The sequence below is a fragment of the Camponotus floridanus genome, unplaced genomic scaffold (genome assembly GCF_003227725.1).
Source record: "Camponotus floridanus strain SB8 unplaced genomic scaffold, Cflo_v7.5 scaffold62, whole genome shotgun sequence".
NCBI classification, from domain to species: domain Eukaryota; kingdom Metazoa; phylum Arthropoda; class Insecta; order Hymenoptera; family Formicidae; genus Camponotus; species Camponotus floridanus.
The window spans coordinates 430,951-447,997 of record NW_020229792.1 but is presented as its reverse complement, the minus strand read 5'-3'; the positions used below and the strand labels follow the sequence as shown (position 1 = coordinate 447,997).

Here is a 17,047-nt window from a genome sequence, read left to right as displayed (position 1 = left end):
GCACTAATTCGCACTGGAGAATATAAAAATTATCGTATATAAAATTACAATAGTATAATTAAAATAATAATGTAATTAACATTATACGTTTTTTATATTATATTAAGTATATTATGTTAAGTTAATATTAGATAAAATTATATTATATACGTTATTACATTATAAGGTTATTCGATGCAAATAACGATAATAATAACTCGTACAATTATTTTAATTATTTATGCTATTGGAAATTTATATTTATTTATACTAGAACTACTAGATTTATATTAAAAATGCTACGCTATTAATTCAAACTGCATTACATGCATGTTACAGAAAACGTATAAATCACTTTTTTAAATCCATTATTACTTTTTTTATAATCAGAATATCTTTTTATATAGTAAACGTGCCTCTTATGCTAAAGAGAAGATACTCAGAAATAAATTAATATAAAAAGTTTATAATAAAATTCATTAAACAATTATATATACATATAATTATTCTTATTTATAGATAGAACTATTTTAGTTTTACACATATATAACTTTTTTGTCAAACAATTTTTAAACATTTTAATTCTTTTTGAAATAACGCGAGTATCTCCGCGAGTGGAGAAAAATAAATTACAAACTGAATGAAGCTAATAAGACGTCATGGCAACAGATTGATCATTCGAAGCCAGTTACTATTGTGATCGCTAGCAAAACACACTACCGCTACTTATAGCTTGATTCAAACTGCATCATATGAATATTACAAAAAATTGTGTACAAATAGTGGATTTTGAAAAGCATACGTATTAACACAATCGTACGAACGAATCGTCATAATTATATATTTAATAAAATCAAAGATATAGTAAATACTTAAGTGAAATTGAATACACGCTGCGTGTGCTTGAATTTGACTGAAAATGTTACAAAATCTATAATTCTATAACTTCTTTAATCGTTTGTAATTTTATCTTTTTATCGATGTTTTTCTACTATAATATTAATGAAAACGAAAAGCCGATAATAATTATATTTTTATATTCGCGATACATTCCAATGAATATATATCATTTTGCATTGTCATTTGTTCTCCTACAACAAAAATAAAAACTATTTACTTACTAAGAATTCTCTAATTTAATCTTAAAATATATACTGTGATCGCGACCATAAAGAGAAATCTAAAAACATAATATTAAAAGATAATAACTTGCGATTCGTTAAAACTGAGTTTTAAGGAATTTAATGAAAATATATGTATATATATGAATTTAACGAAAATATATGTATATATATATATGAATTAATATCAATTCGATTAACACATCAGAACTAGTAGTGTGAGAAAAACAACTTATTTAGGATTCATCGGAAACCGATTGAGTGCAAACGTTTACGAAAAATGCAAATTATGTTCGGAACAATATTATGTGTTTTATTGAAAAGTTTGATATTGACAAAAGCAACTAATACGCCGAAGGTTGATATTACTTCGAACATCCTCCAAGAAGAAAATGTTTCCATGTATCCGTATATAAATTTCACGCAGGTAAAAGATATTTTCGCTTGATTAAGAAATAATTCAATGTTATTGCAATAGTGTAACTAAAAATGAATGGTAATAAATTATATATTCTACCTATGATAGGATAAGATTTAAAAAAAACAATTCAATATGAAAGAAAAAAGTACAATGTTGTAAAAAAAAGATGGATAAAGTTTCCAAATTTTATTTACAAATAGATGTTATATAGTATATTAAATTTAATTAAAACGGTATTTTAAAATTTGACTGAATTATTTTGTCTCTCTCTCTCTCTCTCTCTCTCTCTCTCTCTTCATATACATATATAATTATTATTTCTAAAAATAACAATTTTTAAAATTAATGAAATTTTCTGTCTACTATCTGCTACATTAAAATATACATACGATGGCGCTTCAACAGATTTTTATGTTATTTTTCTTCAATTTTCAAAATTTCTTTATTTTCCTAGATATATATCATATTTAATGATATATAGTAAGCTTTATATTAATGTAAATTTTATTTTATGAAATTAAGTTAGAAAGTTAGCATCATTTTTTTGTGTTAAGGATAATTATATAACGAAACAGAGTTACTAAATATCGAGATAGAAACTCTGTCTATAAAAGAATCATTCATCAAACATTCTTCAAGTTGTATCTATTAACACTGATATTTCGATCGACAATAATATATTCAATAATAATCACTCGAACTTATATTAATTTTCATTGTACATATATCCATTTATATACAATTATATCCACATATTTTTATGGAGGCATTATCGGTTTATACTATCGGTTCATACTATCATTTCCAGAATTTGTTTGTATTAAAAATATAACGATATTCGAGAAAAAACTTGAAAAAGTTATAAATAAAAGAATTTATATAATTCTATGACTAATATTTAATAACTATAAAGAAACAATATTTTTATTTTTGAAACTTTTTTTATTTTTGAAGTACAAACATTAATAAAACTTTAGTAATATCGGCAAATTTTTGAAAAGAAATTTGAATTACGTAAAACTGTTAAAATTGGTAAAATTGAGAAGAGTTAACTAACTTATCGTGAGAAAAAATCAAATCATTTGACAAAATTGTTTTAATAATTGCAAAGAGCTACACTTTCGCTTGTAGTACTTGCTGTACTAAAAGCTGTTATGATTCCTCATTGACTCTTGTTAACCTATTGATTGATTTTATTTTTGACATGAGTTATGTTAGATATATAAGATGCCTTAAAAATAAAAAAAAAATAGATTTTACGATATGAATAAAACTACATCACATTCAATTTATTATTTAGGAATGGTATATACCAGTATTATTCAGCAAACAAAAAACAAATGGCAATTTTTCGTTTAATTTTATAATTTATATAATTTAACAATAAAAACAACCTTCAACGACATAATATTCACTTAAATATTTTCGTATGTTATACTTTATGAAGGATATTTCAATGTCCGAGAAAAGTGATCAGCATATACTAAATTTTAAATCTGATCGGAGTTATTCTGATAGTATGACTGTGAGAAATGAGCGAGAAGTCGATGAGGTTCCACTTGCAAATATTTCTATCACCCCAGAATCTATCGGTAAGTTGCAAAGAAATGCATAAAACATTAATAACAAAATCTATGATGAGAAAGTGTAAATATAATTTAAATTCAAGAGAGAATGGAAATCAAAAATATTTTCCAGTAGTAAGAAGAATATAAATTTTATTCCGTCCAAAAAAGAAATAAAAAAGCATAATATATATATATACAATATATATATATATATATATATATATATATATATAACAGTATACATAAAAATTGTCATAATTTAAAGTAAAGTCAATTTTATTAATTTGATACTCCGTTTTAAAGCAGTCGCAAATATTATACCTCTGATTTCTTAAACTATAGGAATTTATCGAAAAATACTTGTCATTTTATTAAATGTTATTTATTCGTTTTTGCCATGAATTAACGATTACTTTTCTAAATCTTAAATGACACAAAAAATTCTTATATTATTTTTTAAAAGTCAATACTGTGCTAATTTCCGTATTTTGTAGTTTACATTTATTTCTTTGTAGTTTACATTTATTCCTTTATTTTCACATTATATTTTTGTTTTCTGAGATAATTCACTTAATCTTATATATAATTATGTTAATACGTACGCTCTTAAAATCTCTAGAAAGCAAGCCAACATCTCTCAGAGCATTTGTACAATTCGACAGTCAATTTATAGTAAACGACATTTTTGTGACATTGAGGTAAGAAATCTAAATTCCGAATTTGTATTCTTTTATTTTTCTGTCTTTTTCTTAAATTCAACGACATATAAATATATCAAAATTTTAATTCTGTTATAATTTTGATAAATGTAAAATGACTAAAATTTTATGTTTTTACAGATGGAACCAACCTGAATTTACCGATGAAATAATACAGGGATACACAGTGCAATGTTTTTTCATCGAGAACTTAAAAGAGATTCAAATCTGCGATGATAAAAATATCACAACTATAAAATTGGAGCACACGGTGCACAATCTAACATCTAACACGACATATTATTTTCGAGTACGTGCGCATACTAAAATTGTTGCTGGTCTTTACACGGATTTAATCAATGTGTCGACTACACATGAAAATCCAATTCCTAAATTATTAGTCACATCGGCAGAAGATGTCCACATATTGGACATGGATTTAAACATTACTGATTGGTTATTGCCACAGGGTACAGAGTAAGTATACTGATAAAAAAAATAGTTCTAATTATCATAAATTATTTTTAACATTAAGTATAAAATTAAAGTTATTATTATTATGCACAAGTTCATTATTATCAACATTATAGCAGTAATAACTATAAAATTAGAAATTTCAACTATAACTTTTTACTATACAATTATAATTCCTTTCCTACAATTATAGTTCCTTTTTTTCAGATATGTACAACATGTCGCTTATTCGATACAAGAACATAGAATTTATTTCATAAAACGAAAAAATCTCTTCATATTAAAGATTAATGAAAATAATATTACAAAAATACCTAGCTTTTATAGTTATCCAATAAATTACTTTTATAATCTCTGCATTGACTGGGTAGCAAGAAATGTATATTTCACGTGTCACAAGTATGATGAGTCAGCCTACTTTTATATTATAAAGTTCGACTTAACAATGTGGGAAAATGGCATAATTAAATTTGATGAGATTTTCAAAAGTGATAATGATATTCGCGATTTAAGAGTATTACCGTCTATGGGGTACGTTTACTACCGTTCACCTGAAAAAATAATTTTCCATTAAAGATTTATGCATATTTATAATTTTTCTATAATTTTACGTGGTTTTATAATTAAGATCACAAGTAAACAAAATAATAAGTTATTATATAATTATAAGAATTTCGAATTTTTACTACATACAAGTTTCAATTTTTACTACATACAAAGTATTTTTGTTAAAATAATGTTTTACAGTGAGTAAAATAATTATATATTTTTCAGAATTTTATATTCCCTATTTTACAATAGCATAAGTAGAGAATATAATATAATGAAATATCATCTCGATAGAAAAATTAAACAAATTGTTCCGTTAAATACATCCTTGTTACCATTTTATAATAAAAATATATCTCTTCATGATATGATAATTGATAACATGAATAATGAGGAGCCGTTAATTTACTGGTTATTTTCTGATCGCATATTTGTGACAGACATTAACGTTTCTATATGCAGTAAGATTTTACACAAGAAAAACATGAGTGATAACATCTACTTCGAATCTATGACGATTGGCAAAACAAACATTTACATTTTAATATATACCACCATCGATGATTATGCTACGCATATATATGTTTTGAACAAGAAATATGCAAGTCTCAAGAGCGTAAATGCAGTCGAATATAATAATGAAAAGATAATAAGCTTAAGAAATGAGAAATTTTATGAAATTCGCACTTTTGATCAACCATATCCTCCAATGAGATGCCTGACACCTGACGAGAAAGTTTATAATTTTGAGAATGTGAATGCAACAACAAACAGCATCAGTGTGAATCTTCCGGAGCCGGTTGTAAAGAGTGGATGCAAAAAATATAATTTACCAACTACTATATATACTATCTCCGTAAGCTGGTTAGACAACAATCTCAACAAGTCTGAGAAATCCAATGTGCTGCGATATGTGACGTGCGAGCGATATTACGAAATTCAAAACTTAACATCATGTACAGAGTATAAGTTGAAGTTTATTTTAAGCAATTTTTACTTTAATCAATTATCAATAAATCCATACGATTCGAATGTGATACCAATAAAAATTAAGCTTAATGCACCTCTAAACATAAGTGTTCTAGCTTTGACGCCTCTTACAGCAGTAGTTCATTGGATGCACGAGAAATTGAGCTGCGCGGCCTACGAGGTGCATTGGAAGTCAATTATGTTAATGAACAACGGCATGCAACACAAGAGCAAACAATTTATCAATGTGCCGAAACGTATGGCAGACGGCAGATTTTTCACAAAGATTAACTTGTCGCTACCAGTACAAGATTACTTGATATACGTGCGTGTGTATCCAATTAATTTTAGCGATTTCTACAGCGACAGTTTAAGAACGATCGTTCGCATATACTCAGAACCAAACAATATTACTTTGAGCGAGGTCGATATAAATAGCATGAACATTTCATGGATCCCAAACATCTATTTTACGATCCCTCCTACACTAGAGTACAAAGAGAATGCAACAGAAAAGTGGCAAACAACGAATTATATTAAAATAAATTATAACAAAGAAATAATATATCATATCGGAAATTTACAATCGGGAACTTTATACAAGTTTCGCTTGATATTGAGATATCCCGAATATAAGGAAAATTTTACATGGCCGACTGATGAAAGATTTATTTTTTCAACACGTGGTAAGCAAATGAAAATACCTATACAGCACAATAAGATTGCAGATATATTGAAGAATAATTTCATTGAATCATTGCAATATTGCAAATCATTGGGATGGAGGGGGACTTAATTTTCGCGGGGTCGGTTTTCTCCCTAGAAAATAAAGTTTTTATTACGGACATTTTTTCGTACGATGCGTATTTCTTGAGATATTTCTGAAATATGATGTCTGAAAATAAAAAACTCACCTTGTATTTATTTACATGTGAAAAATGCATAAAAATGCATAGAAAAATATAATAATAGATATAATAGTATCTATTCTTAATAAAAACATATATTATCTTTGAAGATTAATATTGTATTCGTAAATAAAAAGAGAATATATTTGTAATATTGCAATATTGTTACAAAGTAGTTGTAATATTCTGTGCTGCATAAATATTATGTTCTAATTTTTTTAGATATGAATATGCTTAAAATTTAAAAAATTATATTTTGTATTAAAGTTATAAGTAAAATTAAATTTGTAAAAACATACACGTAAAAACATAGACAAAGATATTAAAATTATATTTTTGCTTAATATAGATATTTCGAACACTTCTGGAATAATAGCGAAAAAATATTACTTATTATTCATGTTAAGTTTTATCGTTATAATTACTATAATCTGCTGCTTTTATTATTGTAAGTATATTTGATTTAGGTATCGACTTGAATTGTAGATTATACATATATATCTGATACATTATTTAAAACTTTACTAAAAATAGTAATTTACTTATATAAAACTAAACAAATAAATTTACTAAAAAACAGTGGATTTTATAATACATATTATTACATAATTAACTTGAAATTTTACAACAGTATATCGTCAACGCAGAGGTAATAGTGAACAATTTTTTTCTTCAACAACGACCAATGTCGGATTGGCGATTCTACATGAAGTACCTTGCCGAAACACTCAATTCAATATGCTTTACAGTCCTATGTTACATTATAACCCGGATGAATGTACGATAACTAAAATCGCACGAAATCAAATTACATTCACAAAACATCTTGGTAGCGGCGCATTCGGAATGGTAAAAATTAATTTTTTCAAGCAATATTTCAAATTAATTTTTGGATTAACAAAACAGATACGTATTTTCTAATAAAGATATATATTACATAAATTTTTTTAATAGATTATAAGTGATATAAAATTTACATGAGACAACAAGCATGAACTTTATTATATATTTTTCATTGAATTATTTAATATAAAGTAAAATATAATACTACTTGACATTAAACTATACATTTTCTAATAAAGTACGCATGTAAATTTGTGTGAAATATTTCACAGGTGTATCAAGGAAAGATGAAGGATTTAGAAAAATCGGGCACAGAGATGTCCGTTGCAATAAAAACGCTTCGAAAAGATGCTACTTCCCGTGAGAAAGAGAAATTCTTAAAGGAAGCCAAGCTTATGAATCATTTTCAACACAAACATATATTAAGATTGTTGGCCATTTGCTTAGATGGGGATCCTCCGTTATTAGTGTTGGAATTGATGGAAACAGATCTGTTACAATATTTGAGAGATTGTCGAAATTTGGAAGCATCAGATTCGCCTGCTCTGCGTTTGCAGGATTTGCTCGCCATGTGCGAAGATGTTGCGCGAGGTTGTTGCTACTTGGAAGAGTTGCGTTTCGTACATAGAGATCTAGCGTGTCGCAATTGTTTAGTGTCTTCGAGGAATCGAGAGAATCGTGTCATCAAAATTGGAGACTTTGGACTAGCTAGAGATATCTACAAGGATGATTATTATCGCGTGGTATATACAATTATGGAAAAAAGTTAATAATTAAAAAATGAATTCTTCTAAAAATACTTTCTATTTTTTTATCATAATAGTATCATGCATTATTTTTTTAAGTAATATAGAATATAAGTAGATTTTATTTATATATAGCAAGAGATAAATTAACGTTTTTGATTTTGCACACATTCTAGAAATCAAGAACTTAAATCAGAAAATTAAATTTTTGTTTAAATCATGTTTTAGAAAGGAGAAGGTTTGTTTCCTATTCGCTGGATGGCACCCGAATCTTTGATAATGGGAATATTTACTTCTCAAAGCGATGTTTGGTCATTTGGAATATTAATGTGGGAAATTACATCGTTGGGTGAACAACCTTATAGTACCAAGACTAATGAAGAAGTGACAAATTATGTACGTGCTGGAGGCAGGTTGTCGATGACTCCTAACTGTCCGTCAACGTTGTACCAGTTGATGCTGCGTTGCTGGAAAACAGCAAATGCCAGACCAAATTTTAATCTTTGTCTGAAAAATATTATAGCATTTAGAAAGAACACGGAAGATGCCTTATTGAGTCCAGTCGATATTATTTAGCCGATATAATTAAATTAATGTTTATCTTAGTTTCCAAACGATTCAATAAATCTTAATATAGAAAAAATATTTTTAGAACATTTCTAAATTGATTTGATTATTAAAAAATATCACTTCCGTTTTTATAATTGTAAACAACGTAATATAATGATATATTTAATTTGTGTTTTTGAGTAATAGAAGCGAAACCTAATAATTGCGATTATATATATATATATATATATATATATATATATATATATATGTATAAACAATATTTTTTTCAACATAGAAATATAATTAATTTTCGACATTATATATAACCAATAATTACAAACTGATTATAAAATTTATGAGTGAAAGAGGAAACGCGAGTAATATCCTCTATAATTAGTTGTGAATATATAGTTGTGAATATATAAATATAATAATATAATTATTTTGAATTTATAACAGTTATCATGCATGATTTTTTACATCATTCGGAATAAGTATATATTTATATTTTATCTTTATATTTAATTTATCTATTTATTTATATTATTTTACTGCTCGAATATCATCGAGCAAATGATAGAAAAACCATAACGTACAAATAATAGCACGCTACGTTGTAAAAGTCGAACATTATGTTATTATTAATTCGTTAATAATAATATTTTATATACTATAAAATATACACGAGCGGATTATTAAATTATAGAAGTATTTTATATCTTAAAATATGAAATATATTACATCCTGCCGGAAAATGCAGAAATTCTTCAAAATAGAATTCATAACGCATGTGCAGATATCACTTCTCTCATGAGAAGTCTCGTGAAAGAAAATTTCATGCGCAGGATTGGTTTATGTTTAGATGAAGATGGTGGATATCTTGAACATTTATCATAATTTATTACATTTAAAGATCAAAAATATTTGTCATCATAAGTATATTTTATTATATTTGTTTATTATATTTTTTACTATATTTGTTCAAATTTATTTATTAAATTTACGTTATTAATATATGTTAATATATATTAATATTTATTATTAATTAAATTAAATTATAATTAAATGTTGTAATGTGTTATTAGACAAATTTGTCAATTTATTAGAATTGAATATTTTACATATATTATTATTATTTATATTCTATGCTATTAAAAAATATATTACATATATATATAATATATATTATTAAATATATATTTTATCTATATTACATTTTTTTATTTACTATAATAAAATGATAAGATTTTCCTTTCCTTTTATTTTACTTTCCGTTGAACTCACATTCTAATCTTATTCAGCGAGTCTAATAAAGTATGCCCCTAATGATGGGCAACCCGACTTAATGATGTGTAGCACGGAACAAAACCAGAAATTGTACAGATTATGTTACCCTCTGAGAACATTCGTGGACTGTGACTTCATAGTTCATGTTCACGTTTTTAATGTCCAGAGGGCGATCTGACGTTTTATAATTTCTAACCTCTAAATACACACAGAAAGCTTAATAAAAACGCGTGGAAGTTTCCTTTTAACGAACATGGCAAGACATTCCAGTGAATCAGACTCGGATCATAGTAGATATCGAAGAAAACGGAATCGAAAATCGAGGTAAAAGACAAGAGAAATTAAAAATTTCACTATCCATTAGGTTAGCAATTACACAAGCTTAATTATGCCGGCAGTTGCATTTGACAAATTTAATTGACATTTTTGATAAAACTTAGCCAATTTGTCTGATTTAACATCGTTTATTATTTACAACTTTTTTTTTGTCATTTAAAAAATGATAAAAAAATTGTAGTATTGCATGATAATTTCTTCAGATCTAGCAGTTCTGACAGTAGTGAATCTTCGCCTCATCGAAGAAGGTCGTCGAGGCATTCGAAGACAAAACGTAGGCATCGTTCACATTCGAGAAGTAGAGGAAGAGATCGGAATTCAAAGGGTCATAAAGGTTCCAGAAGCAGTCATTCTAGAGATCGAGATAAGAGGCGTTATCATACCAATACAGGTAGATCCCACTCTTCGGATCGCACAAGAAGAAAAGCCAGATCCACTTCCAGAGACAAGTCGCGAAGTCCTTCCAGCAGTTCGCAATCGAATCAATCAAAATTTAATGCTGAAAAGAATCAAGTTGCAGCAGTAAAAGGTACAACTGTCAGCTTGTATTAATATAATAAAAATCTAAATTTAATGACAAATTTTTGAGATGTTAATAGATATAAATTAATTTTTTAGATGATTTTCCTATTGAACCGCGTTTTAAAGATGGTGTGCTTGAAGAAATAAATGCTGAAGGTTTTACTCCCAAACAGTTCACCTCATCTGCTGTCAAAGAAAATAAATTTAAGAACATTGTTATAGACATTAGTTCTGATACTATACAGATTCCATCAGTACCTAATATTCCTAGTGGCCTAGAAAGTATATTTCACACATCGGTAAGTTCCTTTGAATTTCTTAATTCATTTTATAAATATATAGGTAATGTCCATTTTCTTTCTTAGATTATGATGGATCAAGAAGCGAGATTTGATAAATGGGTGAAAAAACTCTATACCCTTAGACAAAAAGCTATAGCAGATTTAGTACATACAAATGTTACATTATAATTGAAATACCTTTTTAATAATTATAATTATAAAATATTAATTATATATATGTAATTTAGATGTGTATAAATGTTAATTTCTATTTTTAATTAATTAAATGTTAATAATTTGAGTAACAAATAGTATAAATGCTTCAACATATTTTCTGTAAATTATACCTTGAAATATAGTTCATATAAAGTATTTATTTTTTAATATTTAATAACTAATTTGTCAAATTATTAATAAATATTTAATAAATGTTCAAGATAGTTAATAAAAGCTTATATAACCAATTCTATTTTAATAAAATCTTGGTTGAGAGTATTATGCAATTGCATAAAAGCTAATATTCATATGTAATATATGATTTATTCTTTATTAGATTTTACAATTAATTTGCGTACAATTTTACAAAGTTTATTTTTAAGATTATAAGAATAAAAGAATTCAAACTCAATAATCAGACAAAAGTATAAGCTGTATGAACTCAACTACAATCACACAAAACTTAGGATGAAATCATAATATTCCTAAAAAGTTTAAATGCTTGTGTAAATGCATGGTCACAGGTAAGATTATGCATCATATCATAGAACTAATAAGAGTAGATTGACAATAATATTTCGCATTTCCATCCTTATCTAAAGTGGTGGAACTAACTAATTATATTTATTGCCACCAATGTGATTGAGCTATGTACCTATAAACATTTAAAACGCCACATACGGTCCGCATATACGTATATTCGCGCGTTTATATTTTTATTGGAATTGATAATACAAGCATTCTCTTGGTATTAATAATACAAGTAAATATGGAACTAATATAGAATAGATTATAAATGTTCAGGCACTCGGTCCATGATGATCTGAATATATATTATATATATATAATGTGTGTATATATTTCCATTATCTTGATTGTGTTTACAAAAGAAAAATTATTTAATTAATTTAATTATTTAATTTTATATGAAGATTGTTTAATTTTTTTATTCTATTTAGAGATACGACACAGTATTTTATTAGAATTACATATTATAATTATTCTTTAATATACCTATCCTATTTCAATATTTTACACACAAAAATTATCCTGCGCAATGATACGTTTTTCGTACACCATTTCATGGTGTCTGTGCATAGACACATTAATTTGTAACATAAAACTATTACAACTTTCTTTCTTTCTGATATGCTACCAAAGTTTTCGATTTTTTCAAATTCTGTTCACAAAGCCACTTCTTTTTATTTTAAAGTATGTCCTGTCTTAAAAAAATTTGAGGATATATTTCAAAACTTTATTAATATTTATAATATGCAATACTTAAGATTAACGAATAAAAAATATCCGAGTACCTGTATATATTTACCGATATATACATGCATAATAAAAATAAAAAAGATAAAACCGATTTTTACGAAATAATGCATCAAAAGAAACTAATAAAAAAATTGCACTCAGTCATAATATATTCTTATGTATTTCTTATGTACCAGTTTTGGTTCTTCAAATTGTATTTAGTCATAATACATTTTTATCTATTTCAGTTTTCATAAATTGACAATAAAACACAGGTATATATAAAACATATTTAAAATACAATATTATATATTATTAATACTTATTAAAACATGTGACTTTTCACTATGTAGAAATGCAGAACAAGTAAACAATTTTTAAGGAATGTCTGAATACCAAGATTCCTCTTGAATCAGTACTTTGTAATTTCTATTATTTTTTAATCCAAATATTTTGTAAAAATATATATATAGTCCCAGTAATCTTACAAATGTTTGTAACGTATTTTACGTATAATTACAATAATAAAAACGATATATTTTTCTCGCTGAAATATTAAAAGATATATTAAAAGACTATTTCAAATCTGATATCTTCTGAATTTTAGCAGTTTATGTACTGCATATTTTGAGCTTATCAAAGGCATTGTGCCTCTAATATGAACAATAAATCTTTTTAATAATTCACAAATAAATTCGATGTATTAATAATAATAACATAATAATAACATATCATAGAACTGTATTTAAGCACAACAATGTGGTGTATGATTATTCTACTATTATAAAAACTGAATACTCAACATTCATAATAGTAGCGAAACATTTCATCACTATGGTATAACTAATGTTGCGCTTGTCACATCTCAATATATTTCGGGGCAAACATGGAAGAAATATTAATTTCCCTACCAAAACCAGCTTGCAGAAGACATTCTATTTTATACAATTTCATTTTTTTATTCAGACCTCTTGTGCATATTTGGAACGATTCAATTATATTCTTATTATACTTAATCTCTCATGACATTATAATATAAGAACTCCCTCATGATGCATTAAATGTTTCTAATTAATAACAACTAACAAATCGCGGATTTAATCGCATTATATATAATTTTGTGATCTAAAGCTAATAAAAAATATAATGGAAAGACATAATGAGTCTTGATAAGTGTGGGAGTATACCTGAAATATAGTTTTAAGAAAATATCAAGAAAAAGAAATATTAATATCAATATAATAAATGCGAAGATGACGATCTTGAATTTGAGAATATTTACCTAAGTTTGCTCTGGACAGCATATAACTTTTATACATTGAACTACTGGTGGTTAATATTCTAGAATAATTGAAAATTTCCTGAATTGTGCTTTCAATAGCTTCATTCAAAGTCTTCTAGATTTACGATATCAACTTCCATAATACTATTGCCAGCGAATTGGCCGAACACTCCGCTCGACACGCTGCGTTTTACAACTAAAATATTTGAAAAAAAAAAAAGAAAATATATTAATGTGTCACGTATATAAAAAATATATATATGCAATTTGATAACTAACCACTAGAAGGATCCACTTTCTTTAGCATATAAATAGGCAAGTCTTGGCATTCTCGCGCTATATATGTTCCAACGACTGACATGTCAGTGATTGGTGGTGTGACTACTTTCATAGTTTCACGTACAATTGCAGTATCCACTTCATAATAACCTATATAATATATAAGAATTATATTTTATACATGTATATATATTGTTGTATATATTTGTATTGAATTGTAAACTCACCATTGTACATTTTTCTAAGAAGATCATACATATTACGAGGTGGCAATACGCGTTGACGATTCAAGGGCATAACAAAGCAACAATGGCCATCAATATCTATGATGCCTGTCTTATTCTGTAAATAAGTATGATATTATAGGAATCTTGAAATATGTAAAGATCGCTCATGAATAGAGCATGTTATAAGATATCGACTCACAATGTTAAAATCGTGTATAAAACGCCCTTGACGTCCACCGCGAAAATCAGGCACATCAATTTTCTCATAGCGTTCATTCTCAAGATCAATTTCAAATCTTTCTTTGAAGAAATTATTAATTTCATGATCTAAGTGCCTTGCAATATCCATTGCGTCCTGTTCCATAGCTCTGGTGAGACTCTTGGTGAACAGATCGGAATCGGCCAACAGTCCCTGATGAACTCCATTACTGCCATAAGATGCTTTGTTTGAGCTGTCATATGGAATGCTATACCAGCCAGTACGGAATCTGCGCATTTGAGTTCTCGCGTATTGTTTGTAAATATAAAGTCCACCGATTACTCCGATAATCAGTATCATTAGTGCGACGAGAAAGAGCAAAAATGTCGCCGTTACATGTATACGATGGATGCTTCTCTTGGAAACAAAATAATGACCAGCTGGATCACCTTTTGGATGTGCTGCTTCTGGATCGGTTTTTGAGTCCTATCAAAAAGAATATTTGTATTTTTATTCATTTAAATGCTCTTTAATTTTCCGTTTTTATATTAATCTCTACAAGGATAGGAAAATCATAAAACAAATAATATATATTATTTATACAAAAATTTTATGAAAATAATAATAATGGCATTTATCAATAGATATATCTGCATCTTTTTGATAAAACAAAAATTGATGCAAATAAAAATTTAAATTATAATGTAAACTCTGTAAAAAAAAAGACGACAGGAATTTTAATTTCAAGATTTATTTATTTTTCAAATGTGAATAACTCGATATTTCAAATAAAAGTGCGTTTTTCTCTTTTATATCATGTCTTTTAAATGTGTGGAAAACATCATTTTTATAGATTATATCAAAATATGTATGATATACATTTGTCATAACAGTAACCTTTGTCATAACATTATAAATTTACTTCTCGGTCTCGTCAACATATATGTAGTGATATGTCAACACATGCATTATCAAACACAAACATACATCTGTGTTGATAACGGGACAAGATATATAATATATGTACATATGTATCAATGTGAATGTACATAAAATATATTATGTATGTATGTGTGACTCGATAAATTGATAATTGAATCGAATATATCTTTTTTTATAAGCGAAAATTGTGCGTAGTTTCTACGCGGTTCGATCTTCACGAAATTAATTAAAAGTAGCGTTTTTCCAATTGACAGGTCAATTGATTAGTCGACGGGAGGCGTCCAAGCTCGTGCGAACGAGATACATGACACTAACCGGATTTTCCTCAACAAACAATGGCTGCTCCATTTTGTCGGACGTCTTCTTCTCGGTGATCGCCTTCGTGATGACAGTCATCTTGGCAGTTCTTTGGAATGCTTATTGTAACGAGAGTATCCCACGATGAAGTTCAGGGACCGAACCGTCTATTTGGCTGCTATCGCCGGATTTATCGGAGTCCCCTCGGACGAGAACGTACAGGAGAGGACGAAACCAACACCGAATTGACAACTGCGTATGCACGAACGCCGAGATTGATCGCTGACAATCGTGCCCTCGGCGAGTCGATGGAACTAAGCGCACGCGCATGCGCAGATCGCGCATATTCAAGAGCCGTTATGGACAAAAAGTGTACAACGTGAGTTTCGGAACGCGCAAAAATCGCAGGAAAAATGATCTCGAGATCTCTCGTAAGTCAATATTAATTGTAATTAGCGATATTTTTGTTCCTGAAATATAAATTTTCCTGTTACGTGTCCAAAACAGTCTGGATTTGCTATAATCTTGACTCTGTAAACGTCCAACTAGCGCCGATAATTGGAATTTTATTTTGTCGGTAAATGATTTTATTATGCATGTGATTTTATCAACAGTGGATACAGTCGGTCTCCAGTTCCTCTTTCCTGCTGCAGATATGGATATTGTGTCGTGTGAACAAGATGGCAAAGAAAGTGGGTAAGCATAGTTTAAGGCTCGTGGATAGATTCCTTTTTATTGTAAAATAAAAGAGGAAACTGAATTCTATTGCAAGAAATTGATTGTTTTGTTGTAAACACATTCGTTGAACTTGAAAATATGGAGGGATGGTATGTTCAATGAAATCAGATTATTCGGATAATTTCCGTTATATCTTCAGAATTATTTTATCATAGAATTTAATATATAATAATATTTTGTATTTGTTATTTGTCGATTTTATTTCTAAATTTTATTTCTTAATTTACAAGCGCATTTTCAAGTGTATTTTGAACCTATTTGTCAATATTCTGGAAGAAACTAAAGAACTCCTTTTTTTAACTCTATATTAATTAGAATAATTACGAAAATAATGTGAAAAAATTAGAACATAAACT

General features: G+C 27.4%; 3 protein-coding genes across 3 annotated transcripts; 2 read left to right on the top strand and 1 right to left on the bottom strand.

The window, feature by feature from the left end:
* Positions 1 to 1,329: 1,329 nt before the first annotated feature.
* Positions 1,330 to 8,852, top strand: LOC112639396 (proto-oncogene tyrosine-protein kinase ROS-like). Its single transcript, XM_025413199.1, has 11 exons — positions 1,330 to 1,527; positions 2,969 to 3,113; positions 3,709 to 3,787; positions 3,929 to 4,264; positions 4,469 to 4,521; positions 5,896 to 6,104; positions 6,384 to 6,465; positions 7,037 to 7,135; positions 7,319 to 7,536; positions 7,803 to 8,273; positions 8,505 to 8,852. Exons 1-11 carry the CDS (start codon positions 1,381 to 1,383, stop codon positions 8,850 to 8,852), a joined length of 2,187 nt encoding a protein of 728 aa, XP_025268984.1. The 5' UTR covers positions 1,330 to 1,380.
* A 1,443-nt stretch (positions 8,853 to 10,295) lies between these two features.
* On the top strand, positions 10,296 to 11,454 carry LOC105253727 (micronuclear linker histone polyprotein). The gene is made up of 4 exons (XM_011261947.3): positions 10,296 to 10,439; positions 10,655 to 10,980; positions 11,070 to 11,272; positions 11,339 to 11,454. The coding sequence occupies exons 1-4, from the start codon at positions 10,369 to 10,371 to the stop codon at positions 11,441 to 11,443; spliced, it is 705 nt and encodes a 234-aa protein (XP_011260249.1). The 5' UTR covers positions 10,296 to 10,368; the 3' UTR covers positions 11,444 to 11,454.
* A 1,435-nt stretch (positions 11,455 to 12,889) lies between these two features.
* On the bottom strand, positions 12,890 to 16,250 carry LOC105253728 (integral membrane protein 2C). Its single transcript, XM_011261948.3, has 6 exons — positions 15,972 to 16,250; positions 14,715 to 15,200; positions 14,516 to 14,630; positions 14,289 to 14,438; positions 14,010 to 14,205; positions 12,890 to 13,914 (listed from the first exon to the last, which is right to left on the bottom strand). The coding sequence occupies exons 1-5, from the start codon at positions 16,050 to 16,052 to the stop codon at positions 14,111 to 14,113; spliced, it is 927 nt and encodes a 308-aa protein (XP_011260250.1). The 5' UTR covers positions 16,053 to 16,250; the 3' UTR covers positions 12,890 to 13,914; positions 14,010 to 14,110.
* Positions 16,251 to 17,047: the final 797 nt, after the last annotated feature.

Coding starts and splice junctions, on each gene's coding strand:
- LOC105253728 (XM_011261948.3), bottom strand. CDS start 16,052: ATGACTGTCATCACGAAGGCGATCACCGAGAAGAAGACGTCCGACAAA. Junction 14,631..14,714: donor TTATACACGATTTTAACATT/GTGAGTCGATAT, acceptor ACTTATTTACAG/AATAAGACAGGCATCATAGA. Junction 14,206..14,288: donor GAAAGTGGATCCTTCTAGTG/GTTAGTTATCAA, acceptor CAAATATTTTAG/TTGTAAAACGCAGCGTGTCG.
- LOC105253727 (XM_011261947.3), top strand. CDS start 10,369: ATGGCAAGACATTCCAGTGAATCAGACTCGGATCATAGTAGATATCGA. Junction 10,981..11,069: donor TCAAGTTGCAGCAGTAAAAG/GTACAACTGTCA, acceptor TTAATTTTTTAG/ATGATTTTCCTATTGAACCG. Junction 11,273..11,338: donor AAAGTATATTTCACACATCG/GTAAGTTCCTTT, acceptor TTTCTTTCTTAG/ATTATGATGGATCAAGAAGC.
- LOC112639396 (XM_025413199.1), top strand. CDS start 1,381: ATGCAAATTATGTTCGGAACAATATTATGTGTTTTATTGAAAAGTTTG. Junction 1,528..2,968: donor CGTATATAAATTTCACGCAG/GTAAAAGATATT, acceptor TACTTTATGAAG/GATATTTCAATGTCCGAGAA. Junction 6,105..6,383: donor TACAAGATTACTTGATATAC/GTGCGTGTGTAT, acceptor ACTTTATACAAG/TTTCGCTTGATATTGAGATA.